Source organism: Tursiops truncatus, chromosome 2, assembly GCF_011762595.2.
Source record: "Tursiops truncatus isolate mTurTru1 chromosome 2, mTurTru1.mat.Y, whole genome shotgun sequence".
Lineage (NCBI taxonomy): Eukaryota > Metazoa > Chordata > Mammalia > Artiodactyla > Delphinidae > Tursiops > Tursiops truncatus.
The window spans coordinates 91941333-91967140 of NC_047035.1; the positions used below are offsets into that span (position 1 = coordinate 91941333).

At 36.1% G+C, this 25808-nt stretch overlaps 1 protein-coding gene across 10 annotated transcripts; it reads left to right on the forward strand.

Moving 5' to 3' along the window:
• The first annotated feature begins 542 nt into the window (after nucleotides 1-542).
• DTWD1 (DTW domain containing 1) lies at nucleotides 543-23085 on the forward strand. Of its 10 annotated transcripts, XR_012330100.1 has the most exons (9): nucleotides 666-805; nucleotides 1696-1772; nucleotides 4801-5119; nucleotides 10816-10959; nucleotides 12916-13165; nucleotides 13824-13905; nucleotides 19589-19656; nucleotides 20428-20534; nucleotides 21587-23085. XR_012330100.1 is itself a non-coding variant. In XM_073800968.1 (7 exons), exons 3-7 carry the CDS (start codon nucleotides 4856-4858, stop codon nucleotides 21596-21598), a joined length of 777 nt encoding a protein of 258 aa, XP_073657069.1. In that variant the 5' UTR covers nucleotides 666-805; nucleotides 1696-1772; nucleotides 4801-4855; the 3' UTR covers nucleotides 21599-23085. The 10 variants fall into 10 exon arrangements, 8 of the variants coding, with proteins under 8 accessions (XP_004330203.1, XP_019784797.1, XP_019784794.1 ...); XR_012330099.1 differs by lacking the exons at nucleotides 19589-19656; nucleotides 21587-23085 and having other exon boundaries at nucleotides 20428-20567; XM_073800968.1 differs by lacking the exons at nucleotides 13824-13905; nucleotides 19589-19656.
• The last annotated feature ends 2723 nt before the right edge of the window (nucleotides 23086-25808 follow it).

The following is a 25808-nucleotide window of genomic DNA, read 5'->3' on the forward strand; positions in this document are numbered from 1 at the left end:
TTTTCTTTGAGGTGGGGCAAGGAAAAAAGGTTTAATAATCCACCCACATATTACACTTAATTTCTAACTGGAAAAGTGCACAAAGCAGTCCCACCTCTACACGAGTGTGTAGTTTTAAAGCAAACCAAATTATCAAGATATAATTTTTCTAACAGCTTTCATTACTATGCAGCACACGAAATACTTCTCTTGACATAGCCTTAAAAAACGTTATAGAACAAAGTTCTCACGACTAAAATATTTTGGGAATTGGTAAATGGGGAAGTGTTCTGTAGGAACCGCATTTTTCACAACTCACTGCAACTGCACCTTGACAGTTTGTTTCGAGAACCGCGTCCCACTTTAGTGGTCCGGGTCAGTCTCACGGAGCGGGGTCCTGGTCTTCCATCCCGTCTCTCCGGAAAAGGGCAACACCACCGACCACTGGAGACGCTGAGGCGGGACTTTCCGTCTAACTCCTTACCGCGGTCCTCCCCGCCTGTTACCTTTGCCAGAGGGGCCCGCGCTGAGCGGGCACTAGCAACGGCCTTAGCAACGGCTGGGCTCCTCCCTCCGGTGTCGCCCGGAAAGCGCTCCGCCGCGCCTGGCGGGACTAGGGCCGGGCGCGCGCAGTGGTCCTGGGCGGAGCGGAAGACGCGTGGAGCCGTGCGAGGACCCGTGGGTTGTGCAGGTGTGAGTCCCACCGAGATCCCTCGTTTGGGTCTCCGCGCCTCTGTGGGGACCAGACGTCTGGCCGGAGCCCGGCAGCTGCGAGAGTGGAGCTCCTTGGCCGGGCCCTGCCGGAGGTCGTGCCGGGTGTCTCTTTGTGAGCGGGGACCTGGTTTCTGCGCGGGCGCTTACGTTAAGATCTTGTGGGCCCTCTGGGAAAAGGGTGTCCAAATTTTCCCTAAAAAAAATTTTTTTTCAGTGTATTCCACCCCAAGAAAAGTCTGTCCAGGCAAAGTTAGTCCCCTAGGAACCCTATTCTTTATTTTTTAGTGTTTGGAGTGGTTTGGGGGCATTGGTTATCAGAGAAGGAGAAACTTAGTACAGACATAGTGTGCCATGCAATGTATTTAAAATATTAAAGTTATGATTACATAATAAGCAAAGAGGCTGTCCCTTATGGCTGAATTATTTGGGGGGAATGTAGGATAAGTCAGGAAGTATATTAACACTGCAAGCTGCCAATTCCACGAAGTTGGATGTTAAATCGCTGCTTGACTCAAAACCACAATATTTTAAGAATTACTTCTGTCGGAGCCCCAATGTACCGTGAAAAACTAAGGCAAGACTGTCTACCACATGTTGGGTGGTGTGTATGGAGGGTGCTGTTAACCTGTATGAAAAAGTTGGTACCTTGGGTTTTTTAACATGGATGTTGGACCTGTACATATGTGACCAGGTTCTTAAAAATAGGGGAAAAAAAATTGAAGTAGGTTTTATCTAGTACTGAATTGGTCCAAAGTACAGAATAGGGGAGTTTTATATAATGTTCCATTGGGAACTGAGTCAACTTGTAGCTAGGAGCCTTTTCCATTTTTATTTTAGAAAAAAAAAAAAAAAATCTGCCAGGCTGCTAATTCTGCCATGCTGCAGATGGCTCATAAATGTTTGTCAGATACTTCAGTAGCAGGTGCATAGTGGATACTTCTTTTTCAGAATGGTTTTGATTTAGTTAACAAGTATTTGTTCAATTCCTCATGCTGCCCTAAGACATAGGAACAGGACAGATCCGTAAAGAATTCTGCTGTTGGAGAGCTGACTGCTAGGAGGGATAGTTTCACTAAAAGGTAACTCCAAATTAAAGTACAGTATGTGAAACTAGTAATAAGTGCATGAAAGTAAAGAGGTGTAAGAGATTCTAGATGGCCATGGGCCATCTAGAATGCTGACCTTGAGACTAAAAATAGAGGATTATGTGCAAGGTAGAATTGATACAACTTGATTAAGTTGGGGGATAAAGAGGGTAGAAGGAGAAAAAATTAATTTGTTTTCAACCCAGGTTGCAGAATGATGGGTGAACCATCAAGGTAAAAATATTTGTTAATTTCTTAGGAATAAAGTTTTTTTATGTTTTCTCAGTAACCCCCACCACTTCACTTGTATTTCCCACACATATTTGATGTTAACAAGTATGTTTTGAAAGTTTTGAATCATCATGTTTGCAACAAATGATTTGTACATATTAGAGACAGGCTGTTGATTAGGTCAGGACAGATATCCTGGTCATATGGTTTTAGAGACCTTTGGAGGGAGCCACCCCTAACTTGGAACTGCCTGCCTCTTCTGTGTAGCCACCTCAGCCCTAGGTGGGAGTGTGTAGGCGGGGCACGTCGGGGAGCCATCGGCATTTACCTTTCAGTGTCTGAAGGTATTTGTGTTGTCTGATTTTTGTAGAGGAAGGACATTTTATATAAGGCTTTGCTGATATTCATTTAGTTATATGCATGGAAGTCCAAGTGAAATATAGGGGGATATTTCTTTTTTTTTTTTTTGCGGTACGCGGGCCTCTCACTGTTGTGGCCTCTCCCGTTGCGGAGCACAGGCTCCGGACGCGCAGGCCCAGCGACCGTGGCTCACGGGCCTAGCCGCTCCGCGGCATGTGGGATCTTCCCGGACTGAGGTACGAACCCGTGTCCCCTGCATCGGCAGGCGGACTCTCAACCACTGCGCCACCAGGGAAGCCCAGGGGGTATTTCTGAGGCATCTCAGGAGGAGTGCACTTTGGGGCTCTAGAAAAGCTCACCAGCAGTATTTCATTGAATGTCAGGCAACCACATTGACTTTCACGACACCCTTGGGGACTGCATACTTCCCCAGTAGGCCTGGTATGGCAGCACATGCAAACCCCTACATAGCTACTGGAATACCCAGAGAAATGGAGTCAGGTTGAATTAGACCACTCCAATTTCTTTTTTAGGTTGAGCCCCATGACCTGGGTAACTCAAGACTTAGCCTAAAAATGTTTTTAAGAACCTCAGGCAACACCAGAACAAACCCAAACCAAGAGGATTTAGGTACCAATTAACTTCCTAAGTGTAGTGATGAGACCTCTGTTGGCTTGTGAGTGTTGACCCTTTTTTGGCCCACAAAGGATTTGTAGCTCCGATTTCTGGAGACTAATAGGATCTCTTCCCAGTCTTTTAAGGCTGCTCCCGTCCTTAGAATGAATTTTTGATCTTAGGCAAGATTTCTTTACCCAGATTTGTAGATGGACTCTAGAAATCTGCAAACCACCTGAAATTGTGTGCAAAATGTTGTGTCTGTAAGTACATTTTCCTAGAGATAAGGTCGAAGACTGTCACGCAATGTTAAAAGGATATGAGCCTCAAGAAAAGGTGGCAGCTTAATGTCCTGCACTTTCTCAGTCATTGAGGGCATATTGACAAAGTTAAAAGCCATTTTTTAGGTAGATGATTTGGAGTGGAGGTCAGATAATGTTTTCCATTTGTGAGGCAAGAAGAAGGGGTTGGATCATCATTTTCAAATATCACTTTCTCTGAGCAACCCAAAATGTAAACCTGTACCTAATCAGTACACGTCAAAAATATTTATTGTATTTTGGCTTTCCCCTTGGGTAAGTTTGGCAAGTATATTTTACTTTTCCTTCAATGGCTAGCATCTTTTTTCTTTGTACTTCTTTATTTGGGTCTCAAGCTCCCTGGGATTTACAATCTATAAAAAGCTCCTGATGACTAATTAAATTAGTATCACTAACTTCTTGTTAGTAAATTATGTTGTATGTTATGTTCCACTGGACTCTGTTCACTTTCTGTTCGGGAGAGCACAGAAAGTTTTCTGTTGCAGTCACAGCGTTTCTCCTGTCAGTGTTTGTACTCAAAGTGCCTGGAGTCTCATAGTTAAACACCACAATGCCATAACGCTTTAGAATATGAGAATCATTTTACAGCTTTGGAATGCATATCAAATCAAATGGGCCCCAGTCTCTTTTCTCCCTCGAAGTATATTGTGCTTACAAAATATTTGAATAACAGTTTTGGCAGCCATCATCCTTCTTTGAAGGAAATATTTAAGTGGGAAAATTACTATTTTACCTCTAGAACTGAAGAATCTGAATGGTATATATTTTTGAAAAGCAGTGTGAATTCTTGGAGTGGGTGAACATTGATATTACTCTGTAAAATTTTAACATTTATAAGATTATACTTTAATCTTTATATATATGCATATATCTTTATATATAGTCATGTATTTCACCTTTTGGGATATTTTACAAGTTATAATTGGTAATGAATGCTTCTTATTTTAATGGATGTTTAGTTATATTTTTATGTGTTTTAATTTATGTTGGAGAAGACTACATCTTTTAGAACATTAAATTTTACTGATTTCACTGGAACCTTGGATTTTCATTAGCGTTCAGACTGAGATCTGATATCACATAATATTAATTGAAATCAGAGCTTACAGGGTTGGATACTCTCCTGGCTGATACTAACATTAAAACATTACATTTCTAATATTAAACAAAATTACTGTTTCTGGGACAAAAATAGTCACTGAAAAATAGATCGTTCATACCTAAACTTTATATTTGAAATAGTTTTTCTAGGCAAGAGCCTTCCTATTTTTATGGAGGGAATAGCTTAAAAGGGTAATTTATTGTTTTGAATATATTGCTTTTTCATTTTGTATTTTAAAGCATACTAATTTAGTGGTTTAAAAAACTTATTAACGTTTGTTAATAAATACTAAAAACAGCACACAGTTGTGAATTAAATTGAGTAATTTATTTTGGTAGAAACAGCGAGTAAAATGTTTTCTGTTTTTTATTTTGCCTCCCACTTTTTTTTTCAGTGCATCTATGATATGTGTTTTAGAAATAAAAGTTAAACTTTGGTCTGAATGAAAAATGTCTCTCAATACACCTATATTTCTCAAAGAAAGGGAAGAAGATAATTCAAAATTTGTGGAAATACAACAGTCACAAACTTCATCCATAGCTGCAGAATATCCTCTTCAAAACTTATGCTTAGCATCTCAAGAAGTTCTTCAAAAAGCTCAGCAAAATGGAAGATCAAAATGTCTCAAGTGTGGTGGTTCAAGAATGTTCTACTGCTATACATGTTACGTCCCAGTTGAGAATGTACCTATTGAACAGATACCACGTGTGAAGGTTGGTGAGAAATTTAATTGTTTGGAAGTAGGAAAATAGATTTTAAAAACACGTCTCATATATACCTACTCTAATATAACTGATAAGCTTGATAAATGATATTATTATGAAAATGAATTGTATTAATAGAAAGTTTAATCCTGTAGATTGGTAAACCTATATTTTTTTTCCTCGTCTCTAGAAAAAGAGGCACACATTGCCAAAACACTTGAATCTGAGATGAATGCTCTTGTTTTTAATGAAATCAGTTACTTTTTTAAATTAATGATTATAATTCATTTACTACATAGAAAAAAACATGGTATAAACTTGAATACTACAAGAGACAAGTTTACAGACTACACGAAGGAGCCTCAAGGGCCTTGGACTGCCCTTTGAGAAAACATATCCTGAAGGAACTAGGGTTGATTTTTGCTTAGGCAAAATCATGAGTTCAGCCCCATCCTGTACGTGGAGATGGAGCACATGTCAGTGACCAAAACTAAACAAAACTAAAATTGAAAGACTAAGACCTACTCATTGGGCTGTGTTATAATTGTTGTGATTTAAAGCCAGATTTAAAAAATTGATTTGAGTTGATTGCTTACCTTATACTTGTTGCTTACCAAGACTATTTTTGAGTAGATAAAAGGTCTGTAGACCATCATGTCTACGTAATCAAAAAATTTATTTTGTGTATGTTAACTTGCCTAACAGTGACCCGAACTTTAGGAGCAAATCAAATAGTGTATGAAATTTGACTGCTGCCTGTTAGAACTTTAAAGAGACCAAACCTACACATGGACTCATTAGAACTTGCCAGTATGAAAGTTGTAACTATATTTAAAGATATTTAATGTGGTGATTTTAAGGTTCATTTAAGTTTTCAAGTAAGAAAAATACTTTAACACTCATATTTTGTTACTTGAATTGTAGTTTAGCCTACGTGTCACCTTGGCAAGTCCATGGTCTGCTTAGGGGTCTCAGATCACTCTTATAGGCTATTGGAAAGTTTACTGGCCAAGAATAAGTAAGAATGGAATCCAATCAGCTTCACAGTTACCTCAGAAAAACTGAGAGCCTGAGGACAATAATTCTTTTTAAGTTGCCATTATCTTATAAGAATATTACATTTTGAAGTATAGTTTTGGAGGTATACACAGAATCATTTCATCTATTTATGTCATAGCCACATATAGAAAATATCCCATTAAAAGTTTTATCTTAAGATATATTTTATTCAAAAGGATTGAAGATCAGAATAATAAAAGTTAATAATATATTGGCAGAGCTAATGTTTTCATAGGAATTTAATAATTGAGGATTATTTTTCAAATCAGTGGTCGTCCACTATTTAATCAAAATGACTCAAAACACTATGCCAAGAGTTTGATCAACTCTAAATGGCCTACTGGATGGTGCAGAATTTTCTGAAGTGTTTTATTTTAATTGCCAGAAATAAAATTTTATATGTTAATATAAATACTAAAATACTGTTACTATTAGTAGTAATAAAAACTCTACAAAATTTTATTTCTAATTTCGACTTTATTTTTACAAATTGTTTAGCATTTGCTTTTAGATAGCCTGCTTGGGAAGGGAAGATGACTACATAATGAGTAAGTACCTCCCAAGCTATAAATTTTAGTCTAGGGATTAAATTCATAAATATGTATCTTTTTTTTAATTCAGATTTCTCCTATTGTTCTCCAAATAACTTTTTTTAAATTTTATTGGAGTATAGTTGATTTACAATGTTGTGTTAGTTTCAGGTGTACAGCAAAGTGGTTCAGTTACACATATACATATAATCATTCTTTTTTTTAACATCTTTATTGGAGTATAATTGCTTTACAATGTTGTGTTAGTTTCTGCTGTGTAACAAAGTGAATCAGCTATATGTATACATATGTACCCATATCCCCTCCCTCTTGCATCTCCCTCTCACCCTCCCTATCCCACCCCTCTAAGTGGTCACAAAGCACTGAGCTGATCTCCCTGTGCGATGCAGCTGCTTCCCACTAGCTATCTATTTTATATCTCCAAATGACTTTTTTTTTTCCTTAACATCTTTATTGGGGTATAATTGCTTTACAATGGTGTGTTAGTTTCTGCTTTATAACAAAGTGAATCAGTCATACATAAACATATGTTCCCATATGTCTTCCCTCTTGCGTATCCCTCCCTCCCACCCTCCCTATCCCACCCCTCCAGGCTGTCACAAAGCACAGAGCCAATATCCCTGTGCCATGCGGCTGCTTCCCACTAGCTGTCTACCTTACTACGTTTGTTAGTGTGTATATGTCCATGACTCTCTCTCGCCCTGTCACAGCTCACCCTTCCCCCTCCCCATAACCTCAAGTCCGTTCTCTAGGAGGTCTGCGTCTTTATTCCTGCCTTACCCCTAGGTTCTTCATGACATTTTTTTTTCTTAAATTCCATATATATGTGTTAGCATACGGTATTTGTCTTTTTCTTTCTGACTTACTTCACTCTGTATGACAGACTCTAGGTCTATCCACCCCATTACAAATAGCTCAGTTTCGTTTCTTTTTATGGCTGAGTAATCAAAACTACAATGAGATATCATCTCACACCAGTCAGAATGGCCATCATCAAAAAATCTAGAAACAATAAATGCTGGAGAGGGTGTGGAGAAAAGGGAACACTCTTGCACTGCTGGTGGGAATGTGAATTGGTTTAGCCACTATGGAGAACAGTATGGAGGTTCCTTAAAAAACTACAAATAGAACTACCATATGACCCAGCAATCCCACTACTGGGCATATACCCTGAGAAAACCAAAATTCAAAAAGAGTCATGTACCAAAATGTTCATTGCAGCTCTATTTACAATAGCCCGGAGATGGAAACAACCTAAGTGCCCATCATCGGATGAATGGATAAAGAAGATGTGGCACATATATACAATATGTATCTTTTTAATGCAGAGTATAATTTTTTAAATGTCGTGACAAATGCATAAGCAAAGGTAAAAGGTGCTCTTGGTTTTTTTTAAAAAAAAGGAGAAAAAAATCATAAGATAAAAGAAAGTTTCAGCTCTATTAGAGTCCTAGAATTGAAAAGACTCTCTTTGGGAAAGTTGATAATCACATGGAAAAAGGCTTAGGTTTTTCTGCTAATGGCATTTTGATAAATTTGGGCAGAAAGATTTGTGGTAAATCTCTTATAGAAAACATAGATGTTAGAGAACAGATTGATCTTCTTTAAATGTTTGAAAACAGAACATTTCTACTTGAACTCAGTCCGGTCAACTCTAGTGGTATTACTCTGCACCCTGTCATTATTTAAGATGTATCTTCCCTTAAAATGTACAAACTAGAGCACAAACATATATTTACCTATTTTCATGATTTGACCCGTGTCTGGGCTTTTGTTTCATAGTATAATTCTCAGGCTTACTCAGGGGGAACTAAATATACCTGGACTGGCGCCCAGGAATACTTTTTGAGCACAAATTTGGCATAATTGTTTTATACTTGTAGATGTTAGTCCATAATAGCTAGGTTCATGATTTGTAAAATACATTAATAACATTCAGTCCTGGTTTTTTTTGCGGTACTTGGGCCTCTCACTGCTGTGGCCTCTCCCATTGCGGAGCACAGGCTCCGGACGCGCAGGCTCAGCGGCCATGGCTCACAGGCCCAGCCGCTCTGCGGCATGTGGGATCCTCCCGGACCGGGGCACGAACCCGTGACCCCTGCATTGGCAGGCGGACTCTCAACCACTGCGCCACCAGGGAATCCCCCAGTCCTGCATTTTTGATTTAAATGATATCCTTCAGAGATAGCCAGCTGATCAGAAATGTTGGTGATTACCTTTGGAATTTTCAGCTCTACTCATCGGCCGTATTAGAAAGTCAATTTCATTAGTATTAGAATACTTTGTCATGACCTGCTTTCTTTTTCTTCTTTCCTCTTTCCTACCTTACCTGGGCTAAGATAATGCTGAGCTGGTACTGAGAGACCCCGGGGAAAGGGAATGTAGTATCAGCTGGGACTGAGAGTCATGAGGAAAGTCTGATGTAGAGTTCAGCCAGAGGTAGACTGATGTAAAATCGTTTGTGAACTGCCTACTTAAATGGCAAATATTCTATAACTAGAAGTTGGTTTGATGATTTGAAGCAATTGGCTCCAACTTATAAATGATCACTAGGCCTGAGTGGGAGGGTAGGAGACATGGGGTTTGAAACCCTAGATTGAAAACTATTTGGGATATTTATGACCCTTCTAGGGTATATACTGTCCTCTTTCCATATAATTATCCTGAAAGATAAACTATGTACGGTTGGGATCATCTAGTAGCATACAGCAACTGCCCCTTTAAAAAACAGTTCTGGAGTTAATGATACACACAGCATGGGTGAATCTCACAATAATTATTCTAAGTGAAAGAAATCATATGAAAAGAGTACATATTTTATGATTTCATTTATACAAAATTCTAGAAAATACAAACTAACTTATAGTGGTAGCAGATCAATGGTTGTCTAAGGATTGTGGGTGGTAGTTGATGGGGAAAAGGGGAAGGAGGGAGGCACAGGAAGACTTTTGGGGGTGATGGATTTGTTCATTATCTTCATTGTGGTGATGAGTGCAAAGGTGTAACATGTTAAAACTCATTATATTGTACACTTTAAATATATTTATTGTATCAATTTTATCTCTTTAATAAAGCTGTTTTAAAAAACAAGAAAAATAGTTTTGTAACTATTTTGTAACCAGGGTAAAATAGCTATGTGCCCCAGGGTAAATGCCTAGATTCTTGCCTTTTAGTGTGGGATGGGAGCTGGAAGAGTGCTTATCATAACAAGTCATTTGAACTCTACAGCGAAGAATCCATCTCAGAGACTTTCATATATATAATGGGGGAGATATGACTTGTCTTTTATTTTCATAATCATGGCTGAATGCAGGACTTGTACAAGCATTATACAGAAAACTAAACCAAACAAGTCAGTGAAATAATAGAAAAATCTAACTCAAGAAATTTGCAGATAATATTATTTTTGCGTAGAGACAGGACATAGTTCATAGTAATTAAATAATGAAACCTTAAGGAAAATAGGCAAAATGATTTTGAAGAGAGTTATTTCTTATATAAAGAGTGTACCTCCTAGAATCATTCTGTTACTGTTTTTTCCAGTTAATAATTAATTTCACTTGTGCTGTTAATTAGGCTGAGAATCATGATGTTAAAATAAAAGATAATACCTTTGACCTCAGAAGATGTTTAAGGAACAAAATTTTAGCTTGAGTTTTAGATCTAAAGCTTTTGCCCAAACTTATGTTTCCTTTTAATATATTGTAAAATTAATAGACCTAAAAGTTTATAGGAATTATAAAAAATGTCCTTGGCACAGATATTGAAATGCAAAGAATATGACTCAGTGCCAATGTGATTTAAATGAAAGTGACATTGGAACATTGCTATAAGAGAAGATTCTATGTTAAATGAGTTGAAAATAGTTGTTCTAGTACATGATTAACAATATTGAGGAATAAATTTGTGTTTCCTTTATGACTGTTACCATTCTTAGTATTTGTTCTAGAAAAGTATGACTTTTCAATCCATAATTGTATTTATAGGATCTTAGTGTGAACTTGCTATTTAAGCTTTAAAGACCATTTTTGTTAATGTAAAAATTAGAATTTTTATATTTGTTTTGTTCATTTGTCTTTTTTCTTTAAATTTTAGCTTCCATTGAAGATTGACATCATTAAACATCCAAATGAAACAGACGGCAAAAGCACTGCTATACATGCAAAACTCTTAGCACCTGAATTTGTGAATATTTATACATATCCTTGTATTCCAGAATATGAAGAAAAGGACCATGAAGTAGGCAGCTTATCTTTTTTTTTTACACCTTCTCATGTTGAATCAAAAAATGAATTTTAAACCCCATTGCCTTTCTGAACTTACTTGAACATAATTTAATATTTTGTTCAGTGATCTAGGGTTAAATCTTATATAGTACTAAACAACGCACAGTTTACTTCACCATTGTCTTCAAAGATCAAATGATCCTAGATGTTGAGCTTTTTTGAGTCTGTCTTTCTACTTTTTATTGTTTGCATTATTTCTTCAGGTTTTTACTCTTTGCCAGTACTACTAGGCCTGCTTTTACTTTTCTCCCGTCTCCATTCTCCTGCCTATACTACACATAGATAGTCTAATTTGATACAAACTGAGAAACCAGATTACAAATGTTGTTGGAATTTCTCCAGAAGAAGAGACAGACTAAGGTAGAAGGATTTTTAGAAATTCTCTCTAAATTAAGAGCATTAGTACATGGCCTTTGTAATATTTCTTTTGGCTACTCAGAGGCCTTCCTTACTCATTTCTAGATTCTTAATTGGTTTTCACATAGTTGAAATGGTCACTTTAGTGACAGCTGGTCTTGTTGAAAAGTGATGTTGCAATAGATCTCAAAAAACTAGGGCTTGAATACTTCTGAAAGAAGCACATAAACCCTTTTAGGTCTCTTGGGGGAACATTTGTTGGTATGGTTAATTTAGAAGCAAAATTAAAAATACATTCATTTGTTCAAGGAAGAACTTGGTAAGTTTTTCCTTTCCTATCAATATATTTATATTTTTTGGTTGAGTTTATAGAAAGTTGTGTTTGTAAATAATATATGAGTTTCAGATCTAGGAATATATTTGTACTTCGTTCTCTGGTCAGCTAGGTTATCATCTATGTCAATTAAATAGAACACAGTGCTAGGTAATATAAAAAGATGTGACATGATTATAGTCCAAGAAAACTAAAAAGCCCTGGACTTTGCTTATTGGGTATGGGGGATATGTAGGCATGCATCGTGAATGTCTGAAAAACTTTTATAATGTCGAAGTTTATAAATTCAAGATTTTAAAGTTTATTTTAATATTTATTTTTTCATATTAAAAATGATACATTTTCATTCGAGAAAACTTGGGAAATAGAGAAACGTATGGAGGATAACATCTGTGATTCTATCAACATTTGTTTATTTAACAGATATTTACTGGGTGCCTGCTTTGTGGCAGGAGTTTTTATACTTTGGATATACAGTACAGTATATAAGTTCTCAGTAAAAACATACTGAAAGAAAGGAGGTGCCATAATTTACTGAATTATTCCTTGAAAGTTAGATTTCTTTAGTTTTAGTTTTTCACTGTAATAAGTATACTTTAACAAATATTCTGGGTATTGTGAGTATGGCGTGTGTTTAGAATTACTTTATTAAGATAAATTCCCATATGTGAAATTATTTGACCAAAGGGTATGAACATTTCTAAGACTCTTGACTTAAATTGCCAAATTGCTTTCACGAAGAGTTATACTATTTAAACCTGATGTCAGTAATGGCTGTAAAGGCCTATTACACCATTTCCTCACCAGCATTGGCTGTATCATTTGTTTTATCGTTGCTTATTATAGGTGAAAATGGTATTTAATTATTGAGCACTTTTCAATGGTTCTTTTACAAAGTACCTCATACTTTGCCTTTTATCTTATGAAATATTATAGACTTTAGTTTTTTGATTTAAGGTACAATTAACTGAGCTTCTCTCAATAGGTGAATAACTTATTTTGAAGTACAAAAATAATTCTAGGTAGTGTATTATGATTATAAATTACTAGGGAAGAGCCAAAAACTTTACCATATATATTAAAGAGGCACATATAATAGAACCTAATGCTTGTTTTTCAGATACTCAACGTATTTTTTCCTCTTAAAGTTTTAAGTCAGAGTTTATTAATTTTGAAGATCATAATAGCACACTACTAACTTAAGCTTCTTTGCTTTAGGTTGCACTTGTTTTTCCTGGACCTAACTCTGTTTCAGTAAAAGAAATTTCTTTTCATCTCCAAGAAAAGATTCAAAATAATGTTGGAGGCAAAAATGATGACCTTGACAAGCCATTCATTAAACGCAAGAAAACTGAAGAACAGGATTTGAATGACAGCAAGTGCAAAGACACAACACTGAAAAAAATTGTATTCATAGATAGCACCTGGAACCAAACAAACAAAATATTCACTGATGAGAGACTGCAAGGTAAGAAAAAAAATGTTGCATGTTTTTGATTGTTCTGTCCCCCAACTTTCATTTCAAAGAACTTCAAACCTACAGATTTATTGCAAGAAGAGTTGCATTGAATACACATACATTTTGCCACAGTTGCTTTATTTTTCCTTCTCTATTATATGTATGTTTGTGCACTTAGATATCATATACGTTTTTGGTTGAACCATTTGAAAGTAAGTTGCAGGCTTTGCAATACATCACCCTTAAATACCTAAGTGTACAACTTTTAAGAATAATTGCATAATCACTATACCGTTATCACTCTAAGAAAATTAAGAAAAGTTCTGTGATATCTCATATGCAGTCCGTATTCATATTTCCCTAATTAACCCCAAAATATCTGTTGTAGCTCTTTTCCTCTGATGCAGCATGTAAACTCAAATTGCATTTGGTTATTATGTCTCTTTAGTCTCTTTTAATGTAGAACAGTCCCCTGTTTTTGTTTTTCATGACTTAGACTTGTGTGAAGAGGATAGGTCAATTGTCTGAATGTTTCAATATTAGATTCAGTTTAAATATTTTTGCAAGGATACTTCAGATAAGGATAAATACAGGGTTGTCCATGACAATTCCAGTTTATATCTATTGTTTTGATATAATTATTAATAGCATCCCCTTTCACTCTCAGAAATGAAGCTGTTTGGCTGATTAATTATATGGTTAACCTATTCAGAGCTCAGGTTGTATACATCAGATCAGGAGGATATAATGTAAGTTGTTCCATTACTGCTGATAACTTTAATTCCTTGATTAAAGTGGTGATTGCCAAATTTCTCCATTATAAAGGTTATTTTCTTCATTGAAATTAGTAGTAATCTGTGGGGTGATGCTTTAAGACGGTGAACTATTCCCAACTGCTTTTTACTGAGTGGTTTTAGTATTTATTGATGACTGTTGCCTAAATCAGTAATTACATTAAGGATTACAAAATGATGAAATTTTAATATTATTATTTCTTCTACATTTGTTAGCTGGCATTCTTATGTAAAGAAGAGCTTTTCTTTTTTCCCTCTTCCTTTTTTCTCTTTTTGAGATCACTGTGGTCTTATGGATTTCCTTTTAGTTCAGTGTATTATAATGTATCATGATTGTATTCTTTTTGATGTCCAAATTGTCTAAAATTTTGCTATTGGGAGCCCTTCAAGTCCTTTGTGGCATGGCCTAATTAGTCTTTCTGTTACAACAGGATAGCCCAAGTTCACTTGTACTTTTTTTCCTGCCCCAGACCTAGAATTAATTACTTGAAGGAGCTGTGGTTCTTTTAGTGGGGAATGGTATTAGAAACCAAGATCTGGTAAATTTATTACTGCTTGGATGTCATTGCTTCAGTGGACAGAGCCAAAAGAAATAAATAGATATATATTATGAGTTCACATGGATAGTTCCAATTCAGATTTAACATTACTTTCTTTGTTTTATGTTTGTATGTTTTTCTCTTAGAGTGAAAAGCTTAGTGTCTAATAATAATGGTTTAAAAAAGTTGCTTTACTTGCCCAATAACACAACTAGTAATATGAAGAATGTTACTTGTCTTGTTCCCTTGCACCTTACTCAGTTCTTCAGTCTTTCTCAGTAGTTTCTCTAAAAACTTTAGGTTTATTTCTAGCTCTTTGATGGCTTTATTTGTGTACCATGTATGATTAGAAAACAAAAGAGCTACCCAGTTGGTATTAGGCAGTTTCCAAAACAGTTACAAACTGGGAGAGCTTCTCCCAGGCAATTGTTAAAAATATCCATCCTCTAGAAAAGAAAGTTTATGACACTTTTTGGAATCCTGTGATAATTAGTCCCAAGCTAAAGTGAGCGACAATGCTAGATTTACCTAACTTTATTTATATCCTTTATATCTCTTGAAAACAGCATACATGTTAGAAAGATTGCTTTGTCATTCTAATTCTGTGTGCTTGGGTGTATGTGTGTATGACAGATAGGCAGAGAGATAGAGACAAAGAAGTGTGTGTGTGTGTGTGTGTGTGTGTGTGTGTGTGTGTGTGTGTATGAGACAGAGACAGAGAAAGATGACGGAGCATAAGATTTGCAGTGTTGTTGCTAATGTTTAATAGATGAAACCCTAAAGTCCCGCTCTTTGGAGTACTGCCTGCCACGTTACTTTGGATGGTTACAGCAGCAAGTTACTCCTCAGTTTGAAGATTTTCCTGAGCCTTTTCTTTAAATTACTTTATATGGTAATTGAAAAGGTCAAGTGAAGAACATAAGTGATAACACTTGAAAAAATTGTAAAAGGAACTATTGAGGTACAATTCAAATGTTTTCAGCCGTTGTGCTTAAGGCTTCAAATCACATTTGTACAAAAAATTTCTGTTTCTCAGATCACATAGAAAGTATCATATATTTCAACTGTGTGCTACATCAGAATTTTAAAAGGGATTTCTTAAACCCTTCAAAATCATGAAGTAAATGGATTTCTAGAGTCAGTCTTCTCTGCGTGCCCTATTTCACCCCCTGCCTCTTCTGGCTCCTCATTGCACCACAAGAAATATTTAGGGCTTGGCATATTTATAATCTCTACATATGTGAAATACCAGTTTCCAGATAAGCCAAGTTACTTCCACAAGAAACAGCCGTTTTTTGTTATAAATCATTGCCATTAGGTTTTAAAACGGTTTATCATTTGATAGGATTAAACTGAACAAACCAACTCTAAACCTCAGTTTAAACCCCCAAATGTAGTGTATTGGAATGTTTGTTTCTGTTATCTTATTATGAATGTTGAGATTAAGAATCCCCTTAACAATGTAACATACTGTTTTGCCAGACTTTACAGACAGAGAGCTGTAGATGTTTTACTGCTGTCAAAATAAAACATTTGAAGTTTGAGTGCCTAATTTAATCATAAAATGTAAGCCCTCAAGTGAAAAATGGCATAACATCCTTGAAGGTCCACCACAGAAAGACTTGGGGGAATGCAGTGGGGAAGGATGGCTTCTTTTTGTTGGAGAAGGACTCAAAATTGTTAAAACTAGCATTCATCACTTCAATAAGCGGTGCTGGGAAAACTGGAGAGCTACATGAAAAAGAATGAAATTAGAACATCCTCTAACATCGTATACAAAAATAAACTCAAAATGGATTAAAGACTTAGATGTAAGACCAGATACTTTAATAAAGGAAAACATAGGCAGAACACTCTTTGACATAAATCAGAGCAATATTTTTTTGGATCCATCTCCTAAAGCAAAGGAAATAAAAGCAAAAATAAATAAATGGGACCTAATTAAACTTATAAGGTTTTGTACAACAGAGGACACCATCAACAAAATGAAAAGACAACCTATTGAATGGAAGAAAATATTTGCAAATGATATGCCTGATAAGAGAGTGATATCCAACATATATAAACAGCTCATCACATCAAAAAGCAAATAATCTGATTAAAAAATGGACAGAAGAACTGAATAGACATTTTTCCAAGGAGGGAATACAGATGGCCAACAGACACATGAAGTGATGCTAATCATTAGGGAAATACAAATCAAAACCACAATGAGATATCACCTCACACCTGTCAGAATGGCTATCATCAAAAAGAACACAAGTAACAAATGTTGGTGAGGATGTGGAGAAAAGGGAACCCTCGTGCACTGCTAGTGGGAATGTAAATTGGTGCAGCCACTATGGAAAACAGTGGAGGTTTCTCAAAAAACTAAAAATTGAACTACCATATTATCCAGCAATTCCACTCCTGGATATATATTTTTAAAAAACTAAAAACACTAATTGAAAGACATATGCACCCCAGTGTTCATAGCAGCATTATTTACAATTGCCAAGTTATGGAAGCAACCCAAGTGTCCATCAACAGATGAATGGATAAAGAATACATGGCATGTATGTATGTATGTGTGTGTATATATATATATATATATATATATATATACACACACACATAAACACATACGAACATACACACAGAATAGAATACTACTCAGCCATAAAAAAGAATGAAATTTTGCTATTTGCAGCAACATGGATGGACTTGGAGGGCATTATGCTAAGGGAAATAAGGCAGACAGGGAAAGACATGCTGTATGATATCACTTATATGCGGAATCTAAAAAATACAACAAACTAGTGAATATAACAAAAGAGAAGCAAACTCACAGAGAGAACAAACCGATGGTTACCAGTGGGGAGAGGGAAGGGGGGGAGGGGCAATAGAGGGGTAGGGGAGTAAGAGATACAAACTATTAAGTATAAAATAAGCTACAAGGATATATTGTAAAACACAGGAAATATAGCCAATATTTTATAATAACTATAAATGGAGTATAACCTTTAAAAATGGTGAATCACAGTATTAGAAATTTGTAACATACAATATCATACGGCATACTTCAATTAAAGAAGATTTGCTCTTTTTAGATTAAATTATTATTTAGTTTTGCTTTTTTTGACCTGTATGTGGTTTTCAGGACTCACATTGTAAACTTACCATTTTGTTTCTAAATTTGTAGCTAGAGTTTATTCATTTTCACTGCTGTGTAATATCTGATTGTGTGAATATACTACAGTTTACTCTGTCTCCTGTTGGTGACACAATTGAATTATTTCTAGTTTTTGCTGTTACACACAGTGCTACTATGAACATTCTTGCACATGTGCAAGCTTCCTCTAGGAAACGAACCTAGAAGCGGAATAGCTCTGTTGTTACATATAAGAATGTTCAGTTTTCCGAGATAATGCCACCTGTTTTCCAAAGTGTGGGTATACAAATTTATACTCCCATAATTAATGTGTAAGAGTTCCCATAGATCATAATCCCTCCTACCATTGTCTTGCCAAATGTTTGATTTTTGCCAATAGAGTGGGTATAAAGTGGTATCTCATTGTATTGATAATGTGCCTTTCTCTAATTACCAATTGGACTGAGCATCATTTTGTTTGCTTATTTGGCCATACACATGTCCTGTTCTATGAACTATCTATGTCCATCTTTCTAGTGTTTCGTTTTTCTTATTTATTTGTATAAATTCTTTATATATTCTAGAATATAGATAATAATGTTTGAAATATCTTCTTGCAGTTTGTGGCTCCTCTTTTAAATTTCTTTATCTTTTGAGGAGCTGAAATTCTTAGTGTAGAATTTATCCATCTTTCATGTTTACCACTTTTGTGTCTTTTAAAAATCCTCTCTACCCCAAGATATTTCTAATAATTTGTTCATAGATGTAAAAAAATATTTTCTGTGTATGTCAGAGGTGTTTCTTCCTTTTCAGTTCTTGTGCATCTAATTAATTTATTATTTTTGTATTGCTGTGTTAACTAAGACCTCCAGTGCAGTATTGAATGGAAGGCTTGTGGAGGTCATCCCTGTTGTATTTCAGTCTGATAATCATTGTCTTTTAAATGGCAGGTTTAATCAGTTTGTATTTGCTGTGAGTATTGATTTATTTGGACCTATTTCTATCATCTTAATTTTATTTTTATTTATCTTGCTCTTTACTACTTTTTTCTTTTCCTGGCTTTTCTTTTTATTTTTCATATTCCATTTTTTAATGTTCCTATTTTGGTTCTTTTAGGGAATTGTACTATGCACATGTAACTTAAAAAAATTCAAAGTCAAACAATATTTTTACCTCTCCTTTTGAACACTGTAAGACCTTAATACACTTAAGCTTGATTCATCCCCCTGCTAGTTATTGTTATTTTCTTCATTATTTTTTGTTCTGTCTTCTATTTTCAGGCCACAAATTAGATATTATTATTGTTTTTCTTTAATACTGGCATCATTTCTTTGGATTTGCATAGACGTTTACCATTTTCTTTGCTCACCATTCTTATAACTCAGACTGTTTTTTCTGAAATACATCTAGAAATTCATTCCATTGGATCTCCAGTTGGTATATGTTTATTGGCATATTTTTGTTTGTCTATTAATATTTTTCACTCTTGTTCTTGATATATAGTTCTGCTGGGTAGGTAATTTTAGGTTGCCAGTTATTTCCTCTTGGCACTTTGAAGATTTTATTCCAGAGTCTTCAATATTTTATTGTTCCTAATAAAAAGTCTCCTGTCATTTTGATTACCTTTCTTTTGTATATGATCTATCTGTTCTCAATGGCTACTTTAAAAATATTCTCTTTAGTCTTGCTCTTTTGCAGTTACACTACTATAAGGAGGATCTCTGCACTGATTTCTTTGTATTTATCCTCCTTGAGATACATTATGTCACGTATCTGTGACTTTGCATTTTTTAAAATAGTTTCTGAAACAGTCATAGGCATTATCTCTTTAAATGCTATCTCTCATCCATTCTCTTTGCTGTCTCCCACAGAACTCCTATTAGATATATATTTGATCCTTCATATCTCTTAATATCTTGATATGTTTTTATATTATTTATTTCTTGTCATTCTCTGCCACATTTCTTAGGTAGCTGTTAAGTTAAAGTGAGGCGTGATAGTAGGAGATCATTGATGACTCAGAGGTTCCTAGTCTGGGTCAGTGGGCCAATTTTGGTATTACCTTCTTCACTTTTATTTCTCACTTTAAAATAAAATACGATTTTTAGAAAGTATTTGCAAACTAAATATAATGTGAGTCTGAGTATTGGTCTAAGGTACTAAAAGCATTCTGGGTTTGTATGTTGACATGTGAGTTGTAAGAGATGAGAGTACTATTGTATGATTTCATGAGTCATTTCCTCTTTAAATATGCAGGAGCAAGGCATTAGCTGACTGCGTTATTGAGTCTCTGAAACACAGATGTGACAGCTAATTAAACAGCTCTAGGTACTCTGTTCATGAACATAATAGCCAAAAAGTGATAATCCAGAAGTAGTTTTAACAGTATTAAGGACCACTAACCTGCCTACCTGGTCTCAGTGAATTTCAGAACAATATTTTAAATGTCAGTTTATCAAGGAAATGAAACTCTTCTGAAAATTGATGAATTTAGTCCTGTCACAGATTAAAGTCAAAAAAGACACTGGCAAGTAGAAGACAGAAAGAGATGAACATCTTAAATGTTAACTACTTTTAACCAATTTGCTACAGGTCCAAGACTTATACATAACTGTCATGGATAAGATTTCATCCTGTGTTTTATATTGCTTCCGTGTATACCTTAATACATTTGAGAAAATATCCTATTTGGAATTGGGATTGAAGGAATTTAAAGAAAATCCTTAAAGTAATTAAGGGAAATTATTATTGTACCACACCCTGTGGTTAACAGGAAATATTTATACTTCTCTTATTTGTTTTTGGCAGGGTTGCTACAAGTTGAGTTGAAAACAAGAAAAACTTGCTTTTGGCGCCATCAAAAAGGAAAGCCAGATACCTTCCTTTCCACAATTGAAGCCATTTACTACTTTCTGGTAGATTATCATACTGATATTTTAAAAGAGAAATACAAAGGACAATATGATAATCTTTTATTTTTCTACTCTTTTATGCACCAGTTGGTAAAGAATGCCAAATGCCCTGGAGACAAGGAAACAAGGAAACTTACCCATTAGTTTTTAGGAAGTCATTTAATGTAATTTTATTTTGCTAAAATCAATAAAATTATAACTGTGCTTTGTTTATTCCTAGGAAATATTTCTGTATAATGTCTGTAAGACCATTTGAAAAAATAAGGTTTTATTTATTTTACTTCATATTTTTTAAAATGAAGTTATTTCTAAGGGAGTTTTCAGAGATAGTGTTGGCTGAAAAATTCAACTTGGCATATCTCAATTTTATTACCATATTTTAATATAATAATGTGTTGTATTTATATATATATGTAATTAGATATAATTAGATATTTGTTTAGAGATCTTCATATCTTTCCACCTGTACTCACAGAGTCTCCTCAAGGAATTTGTTTAAGGTTAATGGCAAACATGGGCAGAACTAGAATTGTAGCTCCAGTCCCATAGGGCTATTTCTTCTTAAGTCCACCCTGTCTGTGGTGGACATTTGTTGCTTTTTTCATCTGCCTGGCATCTTTTTTAGGGAGAAATTGCTAGCAATCATGTCCTATTATAGGGATGGACGTATGACCCGGTTTAGCAAGCAAAGTGCCTAGTGATTGATCCAGGGATGAGCACATGTCCCAACATCCTTCTTGATAAGTGATATGGTTGCTCTAGGAGATAGGGTTTCTTTTTCAAAAAGCAGTGGTTAAAAGCACAGACTCTAGAGCTAGACTATCTAAATCTAAGTCTCAGCTTTCTTTTTTCACCTACCAGTCATTTGTCAATTTCTTCATTTCTGAAGAGATGGTAATACAGTAGCTATTTTAGGATTATGGTGAGGTTTAACTGAATTAATGTATCTAAGGGGCTTTCAACAGCAGCTGGCATATACTTAAGTGCTATAAATGTGTTTACTCTTTTTCTTATTTTATGAAATTGTGAAATAAGCATGATGTATATAATCCTAGAGCTACTGGTGACATCTCTGCTGCAGGTGGCAAGAACTTGCCTTAGAATGAAGCCAGCAAAAGAAAGCAGAGTGGAGAGATAAAAAGACTGAGTCCTGAGGACATCATTTAATCATCTAATCTAGCTGCTTGTGAATGGAACCCTACTGTGCTGAATAGCTTCTGTTTGCCCTCTGGATCCACCCTCCACTCTTTCCCATTCTGCTCTCTGCTCTGTGAGGTAGGTCCCCTTGACCACTGGCTTTTGCTTGGGATCAGCAAATGGAAGCACTGCAGGAGATTGAAGGTTGAAAGGAAAATGAAATTATTTATTTCCCTTGCTCCTTTCCTGGCAGGTCACCATGGGTTGGGTGTGTCCTTCTACTGAAGGTCATCCTATCAGGCATCCCTTTCCCAGCAGTTATTCCAGTTAACTTCAGGCCCATGCTCCCTCCATTTACCCCTTTTCACTTATATCGTGATGAGTCCAGGGTATTAATAGCCCCAGAGTAGGTCATTATACCTTGCTGGTTTTCCTAAACCCTGCCTATACCTTTGTAAATAGTAATTTTATTATATTTTTCTCAAATGTCCCCATTTGAAGTTGCCCTCTTTCTGGGACACTGACTGTTAAATTTCACCCATGTGGGTGCTAGAAATAACAGTACATTTCCCAAAGTATACTCAGTGGGACACGTGTTTTTATGAATAAATGAGTAATTGGTAAAATTTGTTTGCTGCACCTTATATTCCCCTGTTAGAGATTCAAAAGGCACAAGATGAAAGTGCTGAAAAGTCCTGAAATAAACATTTTGAACTTTATTTAAGTTAGTATTTCTTAAACTTATTTGAATAAGTAATGCCTGCTAATATACTATGGAAATAGAACATTTGAAACATTGTACTTTAGAGCAGTCCCTGATTAATATATATGTGGCAGTTGAGGCCTAAAGAGATTAAGTAACTTGCCTATAAGGTCACACAACTAATTAGTGATAGAACCTTATCTAGAATCTAGGACTTCTGATTTGGTTCAGTGAGGTCACCATTATATTATGCTTTTCATTAAAAGGAATATGGATTATATAAGGTTTGAATATTATTAGTCCCATACTCTTAGCCAGATAAACTAGCTGACTTGCCTATTAGTTAATAGGCAATAACTGGCTAGCAGTTATTTTTCAAGAATGGAATTAAAATGGATTTCTTCATGTTTAGAACTTGACCTTGGGAACAGAAGAAGGCCTGAATTGATTTAAGCAGGGCCAAAGTTGGATTCCTCTGGGCTAAATTTGAACTTTCCTGAGCCAAAATCTATTGCCATTTAACTGGCTCTCCAAACCAACAAAATATAATTGTTAAAAGGGAGAGGGGGGATAAAAGAACTCATTTGCCCCTATCTTACAGCTGTCTTAAGAAAGATAACCCATATACTCCATAAGAGCCTAATTTATAACTAAGGCCAGAAAAATCTTAAGTTTTTCCCCCCAAGTAATAATAATACCTGTTTGAACAATGAATTGTCTGTACTTGTCTTGTTTTTCTTTGGTATGAAAGACTGTAAAAATGACACTAGTTTTTTACTCCTCCCTGTATTCTTTTTTTCATGCTCCTTTGAAGTACATTCTCAAGTACTTTCTGGGCCATATGTATTTCCAAACATCTGGTGTATTGCTACTTACTCTTGTACTACTGCTGTCACCATAAACACATACATGTCTGGGTTAGCCTCCTTGAGGGTGAGACATGCATGAAGCAGAGCCAGGTTACCCTGGTCACCCTAGCTGAATCCTGTCTTCGATTGGCTGATAGCCAGTCAAGCCCCATGTATGTGAACCATCTCAGCCAAGATCAGCAGAACCACCTAACTGACACCTATCTGATTCCAGATTTGTGAGCAAGGGAAGTCCATTGTTATGCTTCTGAAGCCTTATAGCTATTATTATACAGCATTATTGTGCCCATATATATCTCATCTTTGGATATAGTATCAGACACACCTTCCTCAAGTGCCTTCTCACATTCTTGGCCCCACTGTTTCCTAGGCCACCAGCCACTTTGCCATAGCTACCACCCTACATAGTGACACACTACTAGCAGGCTGGAGTGATTCTTCTGCCTGAGGTCAACTAGCCATGTGCTCAGAATCTCTGGCCCATCCCAACGCTTCTGGACTCAAGGAAGCATCATGCCACAGGGTTTCCCCAGTGATTGTCAAAAGGGCTAGATGATGCAATCTGGAAGAGCAGTGAAGTTAACTGTCTGGAAAACTTGGATCAATGGACTAGAAGAAGGCATTGGACAAATTCCTCTCCCTTCTCATGGACTATTCTGAGGCATAGTTTTTCACCCTCCTGCCCAGAGAGGTACCATGTAGCCAAACAACTGTACTTGCCAAATTATCAGCAGTGTCTCTTCATGGCTTTTCATGAAACAGAAACCAAATGCTATACAGTAATTTATCAATTTGCATTTGCTCCCAATCTCTGCTAGCCTTACTCCCTTACTCTCACCAGCCTAGATTTCCCCTTCTAATAAAGTAATAGATTTAATTTTTGCCTGAGCCTCTCTTTTCTAGAGAAGCCAGGTGGTTTAGTCTGTATTTGGTGAGGAAAGCAGATTCATTAAAGTATTACATGAATGAAGAGCTTTAATAAAGGAATTGGGGTTCACCCAAATATGGGAGTTGCTGGGGAAATAAAGGTCTGGAAGACCAGCAGAAGAGAATTAGAGAAACATTCACTAACTAGTTCGGCCCGAGATGTTCAAAGTACTCATGGCTTAGTTTGTAGAAATGTATATGTATTGAACATACCGCTTTTCTAATTTCCTTAATCTTTCTAGTAGCCCTTTGATTTAGCTGAAAGGCATCTCTTTAATTCCTTCAGAGGTTGTACAAAATAAGTGTATAGTTAGACCTTGCTTGGTCTTTTACTTGAGGCCATAATAATGGCAATACCCTGGATTTGTTCTTTGTCCTAAGGTTATATTTAATGATCAAACATTTGATTTGGTGAAAAACAATTTCATTTTGCAATCTAGGCTCTATATTCCCTCTCAATAATACTTACATTACCACTTCCTTATTTTTGAGCTTGTCTTAGGGTACCTTATAAATTGCAGTGAATAGCAGCCAGCTTATTCTTTCAAAATTCTACCTCAAACTCTCACCAATGCCATGAGGGTATTAGGTACGTTTCTGTCTTCCATGTTACTGCAGATGATAATTTTACCACACTTTTGCCTCCAAATACTGACAATTAAAAGACCCTAGTGTGGGGGCCCCTTAACCAGTCTCAGCCGCCCAGCCACAACCCCCTGTGTCCAGTAACCTGGATGATAGAAACCAGCTCCGCAGAGAGAAACAAAACAGTAAAATAAACCAGGAACAATGCTTCACTGAAATGTTCCCTGAGTCATCAGCGCTGCAGACACAACACGGGATCTTCAGCATCAGGTTCAAAAGTCAGGGCTCTGGGTCACAAAAAATGTGGCCCCTTACCACCTCCTCAGTGGAAAGAACTGTGTGTGTTTTCTTTAGTGTGATAGAAACAGCACACTGAAGCTGCAAACATTTAAATGCCCACAGGCTGTTAAGGGTTGTACACTTCTTGAATCCAGGCAGAGAAAACAACAGCCCCCAAAGGAGAAAAAGTTTACTCACCCATAAAATTCATGAGTAAGAGAAATTTTTAATTTGTACATTATTTATGACTGTGATTAACTACTTGGTCACCTGAATAAAAGGTTGTATAGGAAAAAAAAAAGACCCTAGTGAAAAGTTTGGCTAAACACTCAATGAGCCTGCAATGAAGACCACCACCCATCAATAATGCTTGGTGAAAGACTCCAAATTAGAAAGAGGTGCGGGAAATCCAAAGGAAACAGACAAGCAGAGAACGAAAGGAAAAAAAAGAACTAAATATCTTCAAAAAAAAGAAACTATATTGTATTCACAAAACAAGAATGGTATAGTATGAAAAAGAACAAGCACTAGACAAAAAAGAGATCCTGGGGAGACCTTCAAGATGGCAGAGGAGTAAGAGATGGAGATCACCTTCCTCCCCACAAATACATCAGAAATACCTCTACATGTGGAACAACTGCTACAGAACACCTACTGAATGCTGGCAGAAGACCTCAGACTTCCCAAAAGGGTCTTGGTGCTCCAACCAGGTGTCAGGCCTGTGCCTCTGAGGTGGGAGAGCCGAGTTCAGGACATTGGTCCACCAAGGACCTCCTG